This window comes from Balaenoptera acutorostrata, chromosome 6 (assembly GCF_949987535.1).
Source record: "Balaenoptera acutorostrata chromosome 6, mBalAcu1.1, whole genome shotgun sequence".
NCBI lineage: Eukaryota > Metazoa > Chordata > Mammalia > Artiodactyla > Balaenopteridae > Balaenoptera > Balaenoptera acutorostrata.
The window spans coordinates 117,743,575-117,759,760 of record NC_080069.1 but is presented as its reverse complement, the minus strand read 5'-3'; the positions used below and the strand labels follow the sequence as shown (position 1 = coordinate 117,759,760).

Sequence of the window (16,186 nt, the reverse complement as noted above, 5' to 3'; positions counted from 1 at the left end):
TCTTGCCAGTCTCACACCTACTAGGTGGCAGCTCTGACCTCAGAGCCCAAGTTCTAACCTCCCCAGAGTCAGGTAGCCTCTAACAGGCATGCCTGAGGACAAACAACTGTGCCTCAGTTTTCTCAGCTGCAAATGGGGTTGTGAATCAAATGAGAAAGTGGGTATACAGGCCTTCCTAGGGAGCTAGACCCCGGGAGGTGCCGAGCGTTTCCCCAGCCTCTCTAAAGCCACAGGCCAGCACCGTCTCCAGGCCGGGACCACCCCTCACTCTCTGCCCCTGACTCAGAAGAGCTGACTTAGCCAAGCTCTGGGAAAGGCAAGTCACCCTGGGCCTTTAATGAGCTCAGAAGTGGCAGGAATCCTCAGGGCTTTGGACAAGCCAGAAGGGACCAGACTACCAGGCCTTGTCCCTGCCACAGCACCACATTGTCCCCACCCTTTCTTAGTGCTGATGCCCACTCATGGCCCCTGTAAACCCTGGAGGCTGATTCTCAGTCCTTTCCTCTGTTCTGTGCACATAGGCCAAAAACAGGTTGCTTCTTTGGAACACAGTAATGCTTAGTGAAAAATCAGTATACAAAGTGGGAGGGGGAAAAAACGTCCCTCTCAGCTTTGTGATGGGCTTGGACGACCCAAGGAGACAGATGCTGCCAGCAGGAGCATGTCATGCCCAGTTCAGACCCGATCTCTGTGTGCCCCGGCCCCCCAAGTGAAGATAACACACCGAGAGCCTCCACACAACCCCTCAGGAGGCCTGGAGTCTCCACATGCTGTCCTCTGTAGCATTCCAGAAGTCACCAAAATTTTAAAGGTGGTTGACTGATTCAAAGCTCTTACTTGTGCCCAGCCTCACTCTGGGCACTGGGGATACAGCAGTGACCACAGATGCTAATCTCAGGGAGCTCACAGTCACGTGGGCCAGATCAACAAGTAACTCAGCTAATTAAAACGCAGTGATAAGTGTCATCCTGGAGCCACACTTGGGGCTATGGAGCACAGAGGAGGGAACCCTGCCCAGCTGTGAAGGTCACTTCCCTGGGATGTGTGGCATCCCAGTGAGACCGGATGCGGGAGAAGCAGCCAGCCCCATGAGCTGTGAGGAGACAGTGTTCCGGACCTCGGAGCTGGAGGAGACATCGAAGATGATCTGGCCTCCAAGCCTAGGGGGGGGCCTGCACACCGGCCCAGTCCGAAGACCTGTCTGGGCTGCGGGACACCCAGGGCCCAAGAGGCAGACGGTGAAGGAAGGGAGGGTCACCCTAGCCTCATTCACGCAGTGAAGAGAGGACACCCGAAGGGTCGCCAGGTAAGCCTGGCATGGTAAGGGGGTGCCCTCTCACAGCCAGTCGACATCCTCCCCATCCCTGGGGGCCCCAGCCCAGGCCGGTCGGTGAACTTTTTCTGCACCCTACCCTCAACAGACAAGTTAGGGCCTCGGGACCAGGAAGTAGTGCCCTCGGGTTCTGAAGTCGGCTACACCACTGACTCAGATTGTGATCTCCTGCAAGAGCGCGCCCCTCTCTGAGCCTCATTTTCTCCATCGGAAATATGGGACTTCCGACCACCCACCCCCATCCCGCTTTGGCTATGGGACTCTGGGACATCGAGAGAGGGGCTTTTGTTCTCGGGCGAGTTCGACAGGACTGAGACCACAAATGCCAGCCAGACTGAGTTCCCCCCCGCCCCTCTCTGTCCCATTCCCTAGAGATTCGGGAACGCGGCCCATAATGCCCTTGAGAAACTACATTTCCCGACATACAAAGGGGGAGGCGGTGCCTGCCTGTCTCGGGCGATGTGGTCCTGGACCGGCCTAAGGACTACGACTCCCGGCGTGCCCCGCGGCCCAAGGCCAGAAGGGCCCGGATCCGGAACCGGATGAGGCTTGCTGCCCCAGTGCCCGCAGCGCTGGGGAAATGGTGAGCTTGGGGCCGAGTGCGGGAAACGGGGGCGTCTGGGGGTGGGGTCCTGGGTCTGCTCAGGAGCTGGGGCTTGAGTACTCAGAGCCGGCATCGCTCTCCCGCCAGTCCGTCGTACGGGTGATAGGCCTTGGCCCGGCGCTCTCTCTCCCGGCCTAAAATTGACCTATCCGCCTCGTCTGATACGTCTGCTGAGTGAATGGGCGTAACCAGGCTGCAACGCCCCCCTTCATTAGTGCACCTAAATGGAGCATCACTGCCTCAGTTGAGTTCTCCCTTTTCTGCAGGCCACGGGAACAGACCAGGTGGTGGGACTTGGCCTCGTCGCCGTTAGCCTGATCATCTTCACCTATTACACCGTCTGGGTGATTCTCTTGGTATGTGTGCTGCCCCGTCCTCTCTCACCTCCCATCCCTGGATCTTGAGGCCAACTCCTAACATCATTTAAGCAGCTGCAATGTGACGGGTGCTGTGCTAGGTGCTTTACCTGCATACCTCACGAAAGCTCCAGAACAGCACTATGAGGAAGATGCTAGCGGTGTCCCCCACTTTATACACGAGGAAGCGGAAGCCCAGGGGGAAGCCTCAGGCCCAAGGTGGAGTCCTTAACCACTACACTGTAAAGTCCTGTCCTTGATTTGCGCTGCCTTTGATGGGAGTTCTAGTCGTTATCTCGTTATCCTGCGGGCCCCTGGGCATGACAGGTGCCAGTGGATTTTGTGAGAGTCTTTAAGATTTTTCTTTTCCCTGTGGGAAAAGTTCTTGGTTACTGCTTTAAAAGTGTAGTGTTTGGAAGGCAAAATCTTGCAGAACTTGGTATCCTTTGGAGAAAAATGTTAGTAAAGAAGACTTTGGAGCCCAGGTTGGGAATCATTCGAGGATTCCTCATGTACCCTTTGCCCCTGCTAAGCTGTGGGAGCCTTAGGGCAAGTCCTTTGTCTTCTGTTCCCTGCCAGGTCCCCAGCCCCAACTTAGGGCAGGCACCAGGCAAGTGCCCCGTACACAACTATTAGATAAATGAAGGAAGGGAACAAACCAAGGCACCCCAAATGCCATCATCTTAAAGAAAAGCAAATGCAGTCTCAGTGCTTTGATGGGGTCAGTCCCGGAGACGGAGGAGGTGGGATGTTTGGGCTTGGGGAGCTGAGCAGGGCGAGGAATGCTCACCAGAGCTCTGCCCTCGATGCCAGCCATTCATCGACAGTCAGCATGTCATCCACAAGTACTTCCTGCCCCAAGCCTATGCCGTTGCCATCCCACTAGCTGCCGGCCTCCTGCTGCTCCTGTTTGTGGGTAAGTTCCCCCAACCCTGGGCAGCGTGTCTGAGGGACCCCATGACGCTCTCCCAGCCCTGAACATGCTGCTACACTTTGTCATTGGCTGTACATCTCCGTGAGGCTCCTTGCCCTCAACTCATCCCCTGGGGTTTCCCTGTTCATCCTTCAGGGCTTTAAGTCAGTCTTCCCGATGCCCCAGGCTCACTGGACTCTAATGGGATGTCTCCCTTTTTCCTGCTCCGTCCACCACCACCATCACTCTGCTCACACCTCCATCACCTGTCACCCCCTTGTCACCCCGGTTCAAGATCCCTGCACCTCTCTGTGTCCCAGGGTCTAGTGTGTGGGCCTTTTAAGGGGCAAGGACTGTTGCTTTATCATTGCTATGTACTCAGCCCCCGGCACAAGCTGTGGCACTGAGTTGGTGCTCGAGAAAGTGGTTTGGATGCATCACCAGTCAGGTGTCTGGATGATGGGATGGGTGGATGATGGATGCTGAGTGGGTCAGTGGGGAGGTAGGAGGATAGGTGGTTGACGGGGTGAGTAGGTGGATAGTTGGGTGGATCTTATTCCCTGTAGAACTGGAAGCACTAAACTCAGCAAATTGCCTGTGGTAGGCACCCGGCTGATGTTTTTTGAATGAATGGGTGGATGTGTGGCTTGATGAACAACTGGGGAGATGACCAGGTGGCCTGGAGTGTGGTTGGGTAGGTGCTTGGCCCCCTGTGTGGGTCACTCTCCCATGCTGTGTCCTGCTCTGGCCTCCCAGCAGCCCTGAGCTTTCTTACCTGACCTTTCTGGTCTGTATATTCCAGGCGTGTTCATCACCTACGTGATGCTGAAGAATCAGAAGGTGACCAAAAAGGCTCAGTGAAGGCCCAGCAGGGATGAGGCTGCCGGCCCCTTCTCTGCTTCTTCTCCAGGGCAGACCAAGGGTGGGGGCCCAGAGGACCCATCCAGGCACTGAGGGCCCCTCAAGCCTGGCTACCCTGCAGACACCCTCGTGGGATGGAGCTGTTCAGGACTCACCCCTGACTGACCAGAGCCCCTGCTCACCCTTCCAGAAGCCAGGAGGGAGGGGTCCCTGGAAGTCTCCCTCTCACCCTCTTCAGGTTCAGGGCCTGGAAAATGCTGGTCCTCCCCACCTCACTTTTCAGGCTCCCTGTCGCTTTTTCCTCTGGCTTCTACACTCTTGCCTCAGTTTCCCTCATGTCACATGCTGTTGCTGGACTTGGCAGGTTCTGGGGCATCATGTGACCTCTCCCCCCATGTCCTGCTCCTCCACAAAGGCAGCTTTCCCAGGTCTGACATACCCCAGACCCCACAAGGATTTCTGGACCTGGAAAGCCTAGGGGGAGGCCTGACAGGCCCCAGAGCACATTAGGGTGGCCACACGGGGGGCCCCTGGATTGACCGCTTCTCATGGAGGCCCAGCCCCCCAGCCTCAGTGCTGGCCTGTTGGGGAGAGCTGAACAATAAACGTTGATGGTGTGTTTGTCTCAGTGCCATCCCTGACCAGGGGACTGGGCCGCCCAGGGGCTGGAGAGGGGCTGGGAGCTGGCCTCTGCGTTGGCCTCAGGTCAGGAGACCCTGGTTTGTGCAGTCGGTGCCTCAGGTGCCTCCTGGATCATCTGTGTGCTGGACACAGGATAAAGCAGGGACCGGGTCCGGGACCGATACGGGTCTGGCCTGGCGCAGCTGATGGCTGGGGAGTCTGTGGAGGCACGGCGATCTGCCAGACGCCACATCAGCCTCTACCAGGTCTCCCCCGTGCCAGCCTAGCCAGCTGGCACTGGTATTTTAAGGACCCTCAGGCTAGTCCCCGAAAACCCAAGCCTGTCATCTGTCTCTTGTACCCAGCAGCCCAACTTAGCGTGGCTCTGAGCAGAGGGCTGTTATGAGCCAGAGCAGGGCTGGTTCCACTGTGTTCAGGTTAACTGGCACAGGCCCAGCCTTAGTCCCTGGCAATCCCGCCATGCCCCACTGGGCAGCCAGCTCTCCCATTCACAGTGTGGGCCTCCACCCCTCACACCTTGGACATTCATTCTTCCTCCAGTTAGCAAAGGTGTCCCCCTCATCAGAGAAGAGAGAGCAACTACAGGCACACCTGCCCTGTCCTTACCTGTTTCTCTCCATCTTCCAGTCCAGGCAGAGCTGCCCACCTGGACTCTGGGTCCTGTCCGCTCCCACTGCTATAGCAGGAGCCTCCTGTCTGATGATCCCTCTCAAGGGAACAGCCTCTGCCTTTCAACAAGATCCCCCAGTGTTAAATGAACATGTTACAGGCTCCGTTTAAGGGACCCTCCATCAACCCAGTAATTCCCTCCGGGTCTCTCCCGCGCTTTCCCCTCCACAGCCAAACTTCCCAAAAGGGTATCCACACCTGCTTCCTGCATTTCCTCACCCCTGCTGTGCTTGGCAGCATTCCAGGGGGGCTGCACTCAGACCACCTGTGACATCCAGTCTTTAAATCCAAAGCACATTTCCTTGACCCCTCTGCCACATTTGGCCGGTGACCTCCCCCCTGGGTACACCCTCAGATGCTGGATGGCCCATTCTCCTGCTTTATGCTCTCTCTGGCACTCATGCTCCTCTGCCACGAGAGGGTGGGTTCCTCGGGACTCATCACAGGCTGTTTCACCCCACACTGTTCCGGGTGACCTCATCCTTACCCAGGCTCACCTCCAGCCCAGCTTTCTTCTGAGCCCCAATGTACTGCACATGCACCAGCTGCCCAACTGACCTCCTCATCGGCTGTCGTAGTGACACCTCAAATTCATCCTGTCATGATCTGAATTCTCAGACTCCCTCACTCTCCCCCCGCACAAATCTGGCTCTCCCCTCGTGCCCTGCCTTAGCATCACCACCCTGTATCCCTGACCCACAGCCAGAAGCCTGGCAGACATCACTGACCTTGGCTTTCCTCTTCCACCCCCCCATCCACATGACCCCAAATCCTGTCAATTCTCCCCTTTTCTCCCCTTCCCCCATCACCTTCTAGATGCAAAGTCACCGTCCCCTGCCCTAAATCACCAAAGGCTTCCTCACTGCTCTCCCCTGCCCACAATGGCCCCCTCCAATCTGACTGCACTACAACCAGTGGTCTTTTGAAAACATCTGAGCACCTTTTCTTTTTTTAATTTTTGGCCGCACCACGCGGCATGCGGGATCTTATTTCCCCAACCAGGGATCGAACACACACCCCCTGCAGTGGAAGTGCAGACTCTTTACCACTGGACCACCAGGGAAGTCCCTGAGCTTTTTTTTTTCTTTTTCTGAGAATCTTTCTCACACACTTACAATGCTTCTCTGGGTTGCCGTCCCTCTCCCTCCCATGGCCGGCCGACAAGAGCCTGCATGCTCGCTTGAGCTCTCCTCACGCCAGTCACACTGGCCTTTCATTTCCTGGGACTCACTGAGGTTCTCTGCACATCCTACTCACATTGGTTCAGCATATACTTCTCAAACACTGGTTTGTGCAAGGTACTGAGCCAGGGAAGGAGCCTGGCATGGTTCCTGCCCTCCTGGCACTCCCACTCTGGGTGGGGGAGGGGAGATATAATAAACAAATAAATGAACAAGACAGTCTCTGACAGTGTTAAGTGTGATGAAGAAAAATAAAGCGATGTGATCATGACTGAAGGGAGGGGACACTTAGAGTCGGGCAAGGTGATAAGGAATAAAGCAAATCAAGTCGAGGGTGGAGGTAGGGGAGGATTTCAGGCAGAGGGAACGGCACCTGCAAAAGCCCGGAGGTGTGAAAGAGTTTGGTGGCCAAGGGCCAGCGGGGAGCCCCTGTGACCGTGTGCTGGGTGCAGGGACAGTGATTTGAGATGGGGCTGGAGAGTGGGCAGGTGGGCCTGGGGCCACACCGAGATGTTTGGACTTTGTTCCAGTGCCGTGGGAAGCCACTGGAGGCTTAGAGCGTGCGAGTGACATCATGCGATTTATGCTTTTAAAAGCTCACGCTGGCAGCTGTGTTCCTCCCTCTCACTCACCACTAAAATCCGCCTCCCCCCCCCCCCACGCCACCCCGGCCTACACTGCTCCTGGTCCATAGTGAATGTTCAAAATAAGTGTTGAATGAACGCACGCCCCGGACTTCCTGTGTGACCTGGAGGTAGTCACTTCTCTCTCTGGACCTTAGTTTCCTCACCCGAAATACAGTCGGTGGGAATTTCACGCCAGGGTGGGTGGGCGGGACTGGATTTAGGTTACCCGCCTCCCCGAGCGCCCCGAGACCTGAGTCTCCCACCCCAGGAAGGGAATGTGGGGTCTTCCCCCGGTGGGGACCCTAACCAACGCGCGGCGGCCCTGCCCCGCCCTGGACCGCGGTCCGAAGGGTGCTGCAGCCCCGGGGGCGGGACCCGGGGGCGGGACCCGCAGGCGATCCCCCGTGCCCCCGCTCGGATTGGGTGCAGACGTGACCGGCACCACGCGATTGGTCGGTCCAGAAGCAGGGGCGGGGCCTGGCTCCTGCAGCGGGGCGGCCCGGCAGCGGGGGACGCGGCCAGAGCCCGGGGAAGCTGCTGCGGGGGCGATGGCCGCGCCGAGCCCGGGGCCCCGCGAGGTAGGTGCAGACCCGAGAGAGGACAGGAAAGGAAAGGGTTGGAGGGCAGGGGCAGGGCCTCGCCTCCCCGTGCACGGCGAACACACCCCCATCCAAGCCCAGAAGGGGTCCTGCACTGGGCGGGACTGGGACACGCCCCACATGGGACCGCAGGTCTGAAGCGGGGAGTCCGGCGGGTATCCCCCGAGAACTTCCTCAGTTTCCTCATCGGGAAAATGGAGACAATGATAAAAGCTTCTCCTTCATAGGGCTGTTAGGAGGTCAAGCTCTCAGACAGCGCTGGGCACTTGGTGGGTGCCCAATGCTAAGGGGTCAGCAGCTATGATCTCAGCTTCGTGCTGACCCTCCGCGCTGGCCTGGAGGAACTCGGCATAGACGAGTGGAATAGATGACTGAATCACTGACATCACAGCTCCTACTATAAGGAGTTCCTGTGCAGGATGCTCAAACTCAACAGTAACAACAGTTAATACCTGCCACGAAGGAGTTATTGTAGTTCTCATTTTACAGATGAGAAAACGAGGTGCAGAAAGGTTAGGTGATTTACCTAAGCTAGTGAGAGGTTGCAGAACAAATGCTCTTCCTACTGATAATAACCATCACTATTTTGGGTGCTGACTGCATTCCAGGTACTGTCCCCTCACAACACCCAGTGAGGTGGGTACCAGCCTTATCTGCATTTTACAATTGAGGAAACTGAGGCAGAGAGGGATGAGGGGTGAGCTGACAAGCAGTGGACGTGGGACTCAGACGAGGGTCTCTCCCCTCTGGGATGCTTGCTGCCTCAGGCTCATTGCTTCTGGTGCCTCCCACCCCAGGTCCTGGCCCCCTCCCCAGAGGCTGGACACAGAGCTGCCACCTCGAGCTCTGGCCACCGTGGCCTCCTCTGGCGTCTACGAGACAAGCAGTCTCGCTTAGGCCTGTTTGAGATTGGCCCAGGGCATGAGCTGCACCAGCTGACGTGTATGATGCAGGCAGGGCTGTGGGCTGCCACTCAAGTGTCCATGGACCACCCGCCCACGGTGAGTGGCCAGTCTGTCCCATGCACCTCCACAGCACAGACAGCAAGACCAGGCTGATGCCCTGTCCTGCTAATACTGCAGGGCTGGGGAACAGAGCGGGCTAGATAGAAGGAGAGGAAGGCAGGGGCTTGGTGAAGGGAGGGAGGGACATTCTGGGGTGGGGGCTGAGGCCAGGAAGCCAGAAAGCCCAGGGTGTGTGGGGAGTGCGAGGAACCCCCTGACCCGGGTGGTTGATGTGTGATCTAGGTGGGTCTCTGCCTCTCTCTGGGCTTCAATGTCACCTCTGTATAATGGGTGGGAGGGATTGTACTCCTTGGTCTCTGAGGCCCTCCCGGTTCTGCCAGGGTGTGTGGTTGAGAAGGGACCCCGCCCCCACCCCACCAGCCCAGCCCATCCTCCCCGGAGCTCAGGCTGGGGCCAGGCTGGCTCAGCAGAAAGGGTCACCCACTGCAAGCTCAGCAGCTGGACGGCCCGGGTGAGCATGTGTGTTGTTTGTGTGTGTGCATATGTGTGCACAGTGTGACCACATCCTGTGAGCCAGGTCCTAGCACAGGGACCTGGAGGTCCAGGGAGAGAGTAGGAGTCCTCTAAATCTCATCACCTGCTGAAAATCTTCCATGGCTCCCCAATACTCAGCCTGGACTCACGGTCCTGCTGGCTCAACCCCAAGGGCCGACTGTCCAGCCTCCTTCCCAGTCCATCCTTACTCGCTTCAGTCACTCAGGCTCTCCTTCCCTTCCTGGTGGCCCCCACTGCTGTTCCTGCTCCTATGAGCACCCTGCTCCTCCTCTCCACTACCCTTGAGATTTCAGCTTAGGGGGCACCTCCTCCAGGAAGCTTTCTCTGATCCTGCTTCTCCCAGGCTGAGTCAGACAGTCCTAGGCTTCTAGGCCATCCCCTTCGACTGGGAGGGCATCTGGCGACACTTTGGCCAACGTGTGTCTGGGCACATGTGTCAGGCTCTAACTCAGAGACTGGTGCTGGGGACCCAGCAGTGAATGAGACACACCTAGGACCTGCCTTGGGTTACTCTCCTCCTCCCTCCAGCTCTGGGAGGGCTGGCAGTCTATCTGCCCAACTCAGGCACACCCAGAGTGGTCCCCACTGGCTGGAGGAATCAAATTGGGGGGAACGGGGGTGAGGCCAGGTACAGGATGCTTGGAGACCCTGGGCTGGCACCGGGGGGTTGAGACTTGCCCTGAGCCCCTCTGCTCCTTGCTACAGGGGCTGCCCACGGAGGAGGATTTCTCTGAGGTCCTGACCCAGGTTCACGAGGTAGAAAGCCCAAGAGTGCTGCATGGGAGGGGGTGTGTTCTGCTCTTCTCCTCAGTTTCCCCATCTGTGCAGTGGGAATGATGGCTTGCCCCGGGGCTTTGCAGGAAGGGTGTGCTTACCCTGACCCTCCCGCGCCAGAGCCGCCTGCACACACCTGGGCCCCAGGGACACTCTTGGGGCTGCTCTTCCTTTCCGCAGGGCTTCGAGCTGGGCACCCTGGCTGGCCCCGCCTTCGCCCGACTGCGGCGCTCCCTAGGGCTGGCAGAGGAGGACTATCAGGCTGCGCTGGGCCCCGGCGGCCCCTACCTGCAGTTCCTCAGCACCTCCAAGAGCAAGGCCAGCTTCTTCCTGTCGTGAGCTGGCGGCTGGGGTGGGGAAGGGGTGGGAGAGGTGTCCGGGGTGGAGGGGGGCTCTTGAGGAGAGAGACAGAATGGCCAGGTCAGGTTGGGTCAGGGCCAGATAGAGGTCAGATGGAGGAGGAGAGACTGAGGGCGAGGGCAGGAGGCGAGAGGGGCGGTGGGGAGGCGGCTCCTGCCCCACCTGGTCAGTGACCTCTCCGTCCCGCCCCCCAGCCACGACCAGCGCTTCTTCCTGAAGACCCTGCGGCGCCGGGAGGTGCGGGCGCTGCTCGCCCACCTGCCCCGCTACGTGCAGCACCTGCAGCGGCACCCACACTCGCTGCTTGCGCGGTTGCTGGGTATGACCGGCCAGGGACCCGGGACTGCGGGGCGAGGGGAGGGGTGAAGAGAGAGAGCGAGAAGGGGAGGGAGTCAGGGAGTGGGCGGTTTCAGGACGGGGGCGGTAGGGGACCTGAGCCCGAGCAGGGTGGAGGGGACTGGACAGGAGGCGGGGCCGGCTGGGGGCAGAGCTCAGTGTGGGGGCGGGTCCTAGACAGCAACGTAGGAGGGCGGGGGTCGGTGGGCGGGGCCAAGACCTCGGGCGGGGCCCAAAGGGGGCGAGGTTGGGATTGAATAGTCCCGGGAGGAGGATATATGGGCAGGGCTAGGCCTGGGGGACACGGCATCTTTGGGGCTAAATTTAGAAGCGGGTCGACTTGGGACACTACCCCAAGCTGGGGAAGGGGTATGGGGGCGTGGCCTGGAGGCTCGGGAAGCGGCGGATCGCGAGAAGGAGGCGTGGCCTGGAACTGGGGCAGGATGCACCCGGCGTTGCCGAGTTTGGGGCCTCTACCTGACGCCCTCTCCCTTTCCAGGAGTGCACAGTCTGCGGGTGGCCCGGGGAAAGAAGGTGGGTGAGGCCGAGGCGAGGGGGCCGGGCCGGAGGGGGCGGGGGGAGGGTGAGATACTGTCCTCCCTCACTCCCTACCCCCGTCTCCAGAAATACTTCATCATCATGCAGAGCGTCTTCTATCCCACCGGCCGCATCTCCGAGAGGTGAGTCGGCCTCCCGGCCCCACCCGGAATGTGCCACCTGAAGCACCCACACTCACTAGACAGACAGCGAAACTGAGGCGCAGGGAGGAGAAGGGACGTTACCAAGATCTCCTGACGGGTCGGAGACAGTGATTCCCACGACCAGCATCTCTTGAGCACTCAGTATGCCATGGGCGCTGTGTGAGCCATTTGCATTCATCACCATCCTTATTCCCAGAACAACTCTTGAGGGGTAGCTGTCCTAATCATCCCCATTTTGTCGAAGAGAAACTGAGGAGGGGAAAGCCACACAGCTACTACGTGAGGAGCAGGGATTCAAACTAGCCTCTGATTGCAGGTGGCCCTCTGAGCCTCCTAGCCCTGCCTCTGCCTCCGAGCTCCACGCTGGTGCTCTCCCAGGGCCACGGACTTCACTCATGCCCTCTGGTGCTGCGTCTAGGGTTGGGCCCCTCTGTCTGGGATACCCCAGGGATGACAAGGTGCCAAGAGGCAGTCACAGGCAGGGGTAAAGGCTGGACTGGACGTTCAAGGGCCTGAGTTGGAATCCCTGCTCTGCCCTTTTACTCACTGTGTGGTCTTGGGCAAATTAAAAACAAAACAAAACAAAAAACCTCTCTGAGGCTTTTTCTTCATCTCTAACATGGGGACGGGGTTGTGCTGAGAATCTGGACAGTCACCCAGTGGAAGCTCTTGTTTCTTATTACCTTGTGAGTTCCCTGTATGTCTCAAGTCTCTATAAGGTTGAATTCTGTCTCCCCCACCCCTCATTTCCCAGGTATGACATCAAGGGCTGCGAGGTGAGCCGCTGGGTGGAGCCCGCCCCTGAGGGCAGCCCCCTTGTCCTGGTGCTGAAAGACCTCAACTTTCAGGGCAAGACCATCAACCTGGGTGAGCCACGGGGGCGGTCACTGCCTGCTCTTCCTCCATTTAAAGTGAAGTTAGAAGGGTGTCCCTGGCACTGCTCTCTGCCTGAGTCTTCAAGAGCCCAGATTCTGGAGTCAGGCAGAGAATCCTAACTCCACAGCTTTCTAGCTAGGTGACCAAGGCAAATTACAGATGAGTTTCCTCATCTGTGAAATGGGACAGTAATGACATCTGCCCTTCTGGGGCAGATGTGTGTGGAGCCCTCAGAAACTTGCCTGGCACACAACGAGCACTCAGGTGGGGGCACTGATGCTCCGGCAGGGCCCCAGCGGAGCTGGCTCCTCCGCCAGATGGAACTGGACACCGCCTTCCTCCGGGAGCTCAACGTGCTGGATTACAGCCTCCTGATGGCCTTTCAGCGTCTCCATGAGGATGAGCGGGGCCCAGGCAGTAGCCTCATCTTCCGCACAGCCAGGTGGGCCCCCCAGAGGCAACAGCAAGAATGAGGTGATGAGAACATGGAAAAGACAGATGGTGTAGTGGGGGAACAGCACAGGCAAAGGCTCGAAGACTGGAAAGTGCAGTGTTTGTGTGTATGTGTGTATGTGTGTGTGTGTGTGTGTGTGTGTGTGTGTGTAGGGTGGAGGGCTGGAGAAGTCTGGCTGGCAGGGGTAGCAGGCACAGATGGGTCACAGCAGAGGAAAGACCAGGTGAGATCCAGTTGTGCTTTTGAAGAATCTGCCCATTTTCCAGAAGGAGATGTGGAGCCATTAAAGGTTTCAGAACTATTTAATTTTTGCCTTAGAAAGAGCCCTTGCCCCTTAACTCGGTCATTTCACTTTGAGGACCCCAAAGTCATCACCACTGGCACCATCATCTTGTTGCCTTCCTCTTGCATGCAGCCAATCCTTGCATGCTGACTATGAGCCTCATTGAGAGGATGGGCTCGTTCCCATTTTAGAGATGTGGAAACTGAGCCTCGGAGAGAGGAAGTGAAGTTGTAGAATGACTTTTGAGGATTCATGTTAGTACTTGGTTAGTTACTTGGATTTCAGTCCTCCAAGGCCAACATCTGTGGTTGAACCGAATTACTCAGGGATTAAGACAGGCACTTCAAGGAAATAAGTTCATTGATCCAGTGGGTGGACAAGACAAGTGAAAAATGATGTCCACTCACCTAGCCCCCATCCCCACCCTTTGGAGGAAGACCTTGGGATGGGTGAGTCTTGGGCACAACCCAAGGTAATGGCTTGGTGGGCACATCCTGACCAGATGGTGGAATGCCTGCCATGGGGCACAGAATCCACCAAGTCTGCCCATCCAACCTAGGTCAGCTTCTCCCTTGCCCTCTACCCCCAGATGGTGCTCAGATTACAGCCGTCATTCAGCAAGTAAACCCAAGTTTGCCTACGATGGTTGTTTCTCCATGCTGCCTGGTAAATGGTCACAGCTACAGCCCCACCCCCACCCAGTTCCCAGCCCCTCATTCAGAACCCACCACCCCCAGGTTAACCCTGGCACTGCAGAGAGTACCAGCACTCTTGTCCTGGCTCCCAGACCACTCGGTTCTGATTGGTTGGTGCCTGGGTGGGGCTTTCTTTGATTGGCTTTTTTCCCCCAAGACCTGGGCAGGGCAGGGATAAAGCCCTCAGTGACCCCCCCACCCCGCGACCCCCACTCCCAAACTCCCACCATCACAAGAGGACAATGTTAGGGAACTGAGCCTGCTTCCGGTTGGGATTGGGGGCCCAGCCAGAGGCATCTTCTGATTTGGAATACAATTTGAGGCAAAAAGACACACCATCTGCAAACTTGGGTTGGACTTTGTCTGCAAGGTTTCAACTCTGCCACCCTGAAACTTCCAGGGTTGGACGACCCCAAACAGCAGTTTAGGAAGTACCCAAACATGGGACTTACCCAAAGTGATGTGGTACATAAGTGCAGAGCCAGAGTCTGTGTGACCCAAATGCTCTAGACCAGCGCTACCCAGTAGAAATTTAATGCGAGCCACACATGTAGTTTTAAATTTTCTAGTAGCCTCATTTTAAAAAGTAAAAAAGAAATAGGTAAAAATAATTTTAATAACATATTTCACTTACTTCGTACATCCAAACTTTTATCATTTCATCATCTAATCAATATAAACATTTATGAGATATTTTACATTCTTTTTCTCATACTGTTTTGGAAATCCAGTATGTGTTTTATACTAACTGCGCATCTCATTTGGGACTGGCCACATTTAAGTGCTCAGTGGCCACATATGGCTGGCTGATGGCTGCATAATGGACAGCTCAGCTTTAGACCGTCAGCTGCACTTCACTCAGCCACCCAGTTTATCTGACGTCACAGGTCCGGGCACACGGGAGGTGTGAGAATGACCCAGGGGCAGCATGGCCATGCTGACAGGGTCCATAAGCTGGGGCTCCCTGGAGGAGGTGGTAACCTCACCCTCCTGTCTGCCCCCAGGTCTACGCGAGGGGTACAGAGCCTGGAGGAGCCAGAAGCCCAGAACCGCCGGCTGCTGCCCGACGCCCCCAATGCCCTACACATCCTGGACGGGCCAGAGCAACGCTATTTTCTGGGCCTCGTGGACCTCGCCACAGTCTACGGGCTCCGCAAGCGGCTGGAGCACCTCTGGAAGACGCTGCGCTATCCAGGCCGGACCTTCTCCACCGTCAGCCCAACTCGCTACGCCCGTCGCCTCTGCCAGTGGGTGGAGGCGCACACCGAGTGACCGGCGCCCAGCCGCGCTCTCCCCACCGGGACAATGGTCGCCCGCTGGGGACGCGGGTTCCAGCCTGGCCCGGGCAGCGGGTCGGGCTCTCCTCGCCTGTTGTTCCTCCACTTGGCCTCCAGAGGGCAGCATCCCCTAATTAATATTATGAACTCATTTTGCTGGGGATGCTGTGCCTGGCATTGTTATCAGGGACTCCCCTACATTGGCTCATTTAATCCTCAAAAAAAAAAAAAATGCTGTTATTCTTTTTTTTTTTTTTACAGACCATGAAATGAAGGCTCAGGGGGTGAAGGGACTGAGCAAGATCATTCAGCAATAAATGCTGGAACCAGGACTCAACTATGCCTTTTGGACTCAGGAGCCTATATTCTTACTCACCAGCTCCCGCAGCCCTGTCCTCATTGGGGAAAGGGGGAGGCTGAAGCCACCAAGCCCAGCCCCCTTGTCGTCCAGATGGGGAAACTGAGGCCCAAAGACTTTAAGGGGCTTATGCATGGGTAAGTGGCAAGGCCAGCCCAAGAACCCGCGCCTCCCAACCCCCCACCCTGGCTCAAGCAGGGCCCCCTGGCCTCCCTCTGGGGTGGCCCCCCTCACTCCTGCTCCTCTAGGATGCAGGTGGGAGGAGGTGGGGGAGTGGGGGGGCTTCAGATCTGGGAAATATTAGACTGCGGCCCACTATTGATCTTGAGTAAGCTCTGCCCTCCTCTGGGAGTCACTTTTATCATCTGTGAAATGGGACCAGGGGTTGGTGGTCAGACGGAGGGACCTGGACACACAGACATCACTGGGAGCAGAGAAGAAAATTGCCTGCATAGCCTCTGATCTTTCCTTCTCCCTCCTCCAGGAAACTCCAACTCTGCCTTTGACCCCAGTCCAATCCGACCATGCCCAAGTGGCCCTTCCCTCTAGAGCTTCTCTGGGCCTGGCTGAGTGATCAGGACAAGGTGCTAAACCTTTCTGTGCCTCAGTGGTCTAATCGTTAAAATGGAAACATTTAACTCATTAAATATTTATTGAGTACCTGCTATGTGACAGGCCCTCTGCTGGGAAATGGGGACGTGGGGTGGAGCAAGATGCATAGATTCCACCGCCACAGAACTCACAGTCGGAGGGGGACAGTGACAAAAG

At 57.3% G+C, this 16,186-nt stretch overlaps 2 protein-coding genes across 3 annotated transcripts; both read left to right on the top strand.

Annotated features, from left to right (window-relative positions):
* Positions 1 to 1,821: 1,821 nt before the first annotated feature.
* DPM2 (dolichyl-phosphate mannosyltransferase subunit 2, regulatory) lies at positions 1,822 to 4,688 on the top strand. The gene is made up of 4 exons (XM_007194621.2): positions 1,822 to 1,916; positions 2,204 to 2,293; positions 3,107 to 3,209; positions 4,009 to 4,688. Exons 1-4 carry the CDS (start codon positions 1,914 to 1,916, stop codon positions 4,065 to 4,067), a joined length of 255 nt encoding a protein of 84 aa, XP_007194683.1. The 5' UTR covers positions 1,822 to 1,913; the 3' UTR covers positions 4,068 to 4,688.
* Positions 4,689 to 7,688: 3,000 nt separating this feature from the next.
* Positions 7,689 to 15,191, top strand: PIP5KL1 (phosphatidylinositol-4-phosphate 5-kinase like 1). 2 transcript variants are annotated; one of them, XM_057548785.1, is made up of 10 exons: positions 7,689 to 7,763; positions 8,582 to 8,785; positions 10,010 to 10,060; positions 10,259 to 10,413; positions 10,633 to 10,757; positions 11,274 to 11,308; positions 11,399 to 11,454; positions 12,230 to 12,342; positions 12,640 to 12,793; positions 14,788 to 15,191. In XM_057548785.1, the coding sequence occupies exons 1-10, from the start codon at positions 7,734 to 7,736 to the stop codon at positions 15,053 to 15,055; spliced, it is 1,191 nt and encodes a 396-aa protein (XP_057404768.1). In that variant the 5' UTR covers positions 7,689 to 7,733; the 3' UTR covers positions 15,056 to 15,191. The 2 variants fall into 2 exon arrangements, with proteins under 2 accessions (XP_057404768.1, XP_057404770.1); XM_057548787.1 differs by lacking the exon at positions 10,010 to 10,060.
* Positions 15,192 to 16,186: the final 995 nt, after the last annotated feature.